This window comes from Leptopilina boulardi, unplaced genomic scaffold, assembly GCF_019393585.1.
Source record: "Leptopilina boulardi isolate dan_hultmark-lab unplaced genomic scaffold, ZJU_Lbou_2.1 LbouV2_24, whole genome shotgun sequence".
Lineage (NCBI taxonomy): Eukaryota > Metazoa > Arthropoda > Insecta > Hymenoptera > Figitidae > Leptopilina > Leptopilina boulardi.
Window position 1 is genome coordinate 92248 of NW_026137796.1, and position 3357 is coordinate 95604.

At 43.7% G+C, this 3357-nt stretch overlaps 1 protein-coding gene across 1 annotated transcript; it reads right to left on the minus strand.

Moving 5' to 3' along the window:
* Nucleotides 1-1264: 1264 nt before the first annotated feature.
* Nucleotides 1265-2581, minus strand: LOC127280360 (proteoglycan 4-like). Its single transcript, XM_051303313.1, has one exon. It carries the CDS (start codon nucleotides 2579-2581, stop codon nucleotides 1265-1267), a length of 1317 nt encoding a protein of 438 aa, XP_051159270.1.
* Nucleotides 2582-3357: the final 776 nt, after the last annotated feature.

The window sequence follows — 3357 nt, forward strand, 5'->3', positions numbered from 1 at the left end:
TACTTAAGTGACTTTTCCAATATCAAGCCCGCGATACTTGAATATTGGAACCTGTCATACCGGAAATTCGACAAAGCCTGCCAACCTAAAACTAACTTAAACTAAATTAATGCAAAATTCCTTAAAAATGGAGCGCCAGTATTTCAACTGGACTTGTGTCAAGTATAGGAAGTTCTCAAATACGGTAAACATTAAATCGTTATTTATATCGAAACTCAAAAATACAAAAATTCAAAAGTTTAGTTGTGATTGGTGCAATTGTGACGTCAATCACAAAAAATAACGTCACAACTCGCCCCAACCGAAAAAGATTACTGAAGATAAAAAAAATGTTATTTACTTTATTTTATTTCTCTAAAATCGGGACACCAACTAACTGAACTTTAATTATTGTTATGAACCGATTCCTTCCGATCAACCCACTTGTACTATAACACGAGTAAAACCGTTAGGGTACCAGCCCCATGCCATTATGCGCATAAATTGTCATTTCTAGTGAGCCGATATATACACCAAACTCCATCAGAATCACTTTCCGAATTGCTTTATTTCCTCTAAAGCAAAATTTTGATTTCTCTGTTCATCAATCTTTACCAAAGGGTATTTTTTTTGGAGTGAAAAGTTAAGGGGAGTGAAAAAATATTCCTGTGTCTAGCAAAAACGATATTCAAGAAATGTTGTGATTAAAATAAAAATGATATTTTTATGAACTGATTTTAGCTGTAACATTACTATAACTAGTCTTTCCCACCATGAGTCCTTACAACATTGTTTTTTTTTTTTTTTTTGTGAATGATTCTATCATACTCCCCCCCTTCACACAGTGAATGACAATGACGTTTTTTGATTTAAAATCGTCGACAATTAACAGTTATTTGTTTGATAAGAAATTAAGTGAATAAATTGCTAATAAGTGACATAAAAGTTAAACATAAGTAAAATAAGTGAAATTTAAAGTGAAGTATAAAATGAATTATAAGGTGAATTACAAAGTGAAAATAAGTGAAATTAAGTTACTATAAAGTGAAAATAAGTGAACATAATTAGGTTAATATGAAGTGAAAATAAGTGAACATAATTAAGTTAATATAAAGTGACTTTTATAAGTGAAAATAATTAAGTTAATATAAAGTGACTTTTATAAGTGAAAGTAAGTAATATAAGTGAAGATATAAGTGAAAATTAAATGAATATAAAATGAATTTTATAAGTGAAAATAAGTGAAAATAGGGTGAAAATATTTACTGTGGTGATCGCCGCTGTCTTAGTAAGGGTGATGGCGATGGTGGTCGTAGTCTCGAGGAACGTTTGTGCCGTATTTGGGGACATACGGTCCCATTGCCTCCCATCTTCTGCTGCAGCGTGGGCACGTTCTAGTGGTGTGCCCATGCCTTCCGCACATTTGGCAGAACTTCCGCCTAGTTTCAACACAATTGCTGAAATTGTGTCCCTCCTGGTGGCAATTCCAGCACAGACGTTGCGGGCGGGACGGTGCACTTGGAGCAGGGTACGAAGGTGTTTCAGGTGCCTCGTCCTCGGATCTGTCATCGATCCAACGCAAGAAGCTGGTCGGCTCCTCTGGACGGCTGCGACTCGTCCCAGGTGTGGGGTGGAGTCTGCCGTCGCGACTCCTGCTTCGGCGGCTCGGTCTTCGGTAGCGCCGCTCGTGGTGGAGGCTTTCCTCTGAGTGGCTTGACCACCACTGGGGTTTTTCAGGCCGGACCTTCGGCTTCGTGAAGGGTCCGAACGGATCCACCGTCTCCGGTGCATCCTCCGAAGCCGAGGACACTGGGTCCAACTCCATCGAAGCTGGGGGCTCTTCGACTGCTTCCGGCGATGTTGGTGCTGGCGATGGTGGTGCTGGCGATGGTCGTGCTGGCGATGGTGGTGCCGTTGGTGCAGGAGTCAGGGGAGTCGTTTGTGTTGACCTCTCAACGGCAACGAACTCCGTCTGTGTCTCCTGGTCCACCATTGTGGGTTCTTCCAGGGGCCACTCCTGGGTCTCGGTGGGTAAGGCCGAGCGTTCCGCGAGATCCGTCCTCCATCTGATGGGGCACTCCTGGTTATCACGATGGCTGTAGCGAGCCACCATCTCGTGAATTGCCCTGAAGAGGCCAGGACGGTATTGCTCCAGCCAGACCAACGAAGGGATGAACGGCCGGATCGGGTCCCAGTATGGGTCCTCCTCCAGCCTCACCTCAACCTCCTCCGGTGGTCCAGGGATCCCTCCAGGTCCATTTTGTTCCGGCGGTGGCGGGTTCCACGGTGGAGGTGTGGGGATGCGTGGATCTTCCATCTCCACTGTTTCGGTCTCGGACTCGGATGGTGACGATGCTCGAGGTGCCTCCTCGATGTCCAGATCCTCGTTAACAGCCTCCGGCCAGTCAAGTATCTCAATGCTTGAGGAGCTTGAGCTGATCGAGGGGCTGGGACTAGCGGGGATTTGGACCTCATCGTCAGGATCCGCCAGCAAGATGTCCTCCCATTCCTCCACATCGTGCCACTCTTCGTCCGACTCTGACACATCGAGGACCTCGATGTTAACGTCCTCCTCAGGCGGTGTGGTGCTGTCAGCCTCCATCTTGCTGTAATTTTATAAGACTGTAACTTGTGTTTGATTATTAGGAATTGACCATCACCTAGACGACACAGGATGTCGAACTGTAACATTGGAGGATGGTACACTGTAACCCATTTCGGTGTTTGATTACTGTATCATAAAATATACTGGAACTATAACGGATGTTTAATACTGTAACTTAAATTTCCCTGGCACGAGGTTGGACTGTAACTGATCTAGGATTGAAACTTGAAATAAACACTTGACCGACCAAGGATTTTGTGGTACTTCTGGCTGTGGTTGCAAAACTGGAATCTGGTTAGACATTTGAACGACAACATAAAATACTTTACATTAAGGACATACATAATTACTGTAACTTACTTGGAGGTTCTGTAACGGACATGTTTCTTTCACCAGGAATATCATTGAGTGGAGCCTAGTAAGGTTTTAAATCTTGTACAGAAAATTTTCCCAAGGATTGTCCCTGTAGGTCTTCTAACACATAGACTACATTTGAAATACGTGTTGTGATGACAAATGGCCCATGATACGCGTCGGCCAGTTTAGCCATATAGTGTCTTTCCGCGGAGGACAATACGCGTTGTTTTTTCCACACTAGTTCTCCGACCGCGTAGCGCTGATCTCTCCTTTTACGATTGTAATATTGGGATTGTTTGCGGAATGCGCTATCTAGGGCATGAACTATACTATTCCTTAATTCGTTTATTCGTCGCATACGTTCGGTCCAGGTAGGTATTGGCTGGTGTACCATTTCTATATTAGCTTCTAGTTCT

Coding starts and splice junctions, on each gene's coding strand:
- LOC127280360 (XM_051303313.1), bottom strand. CDS start 2,581: ATGGAGGCTGACAGCACCACACCGCCTGAGGAGGACGTTAACATCGAG.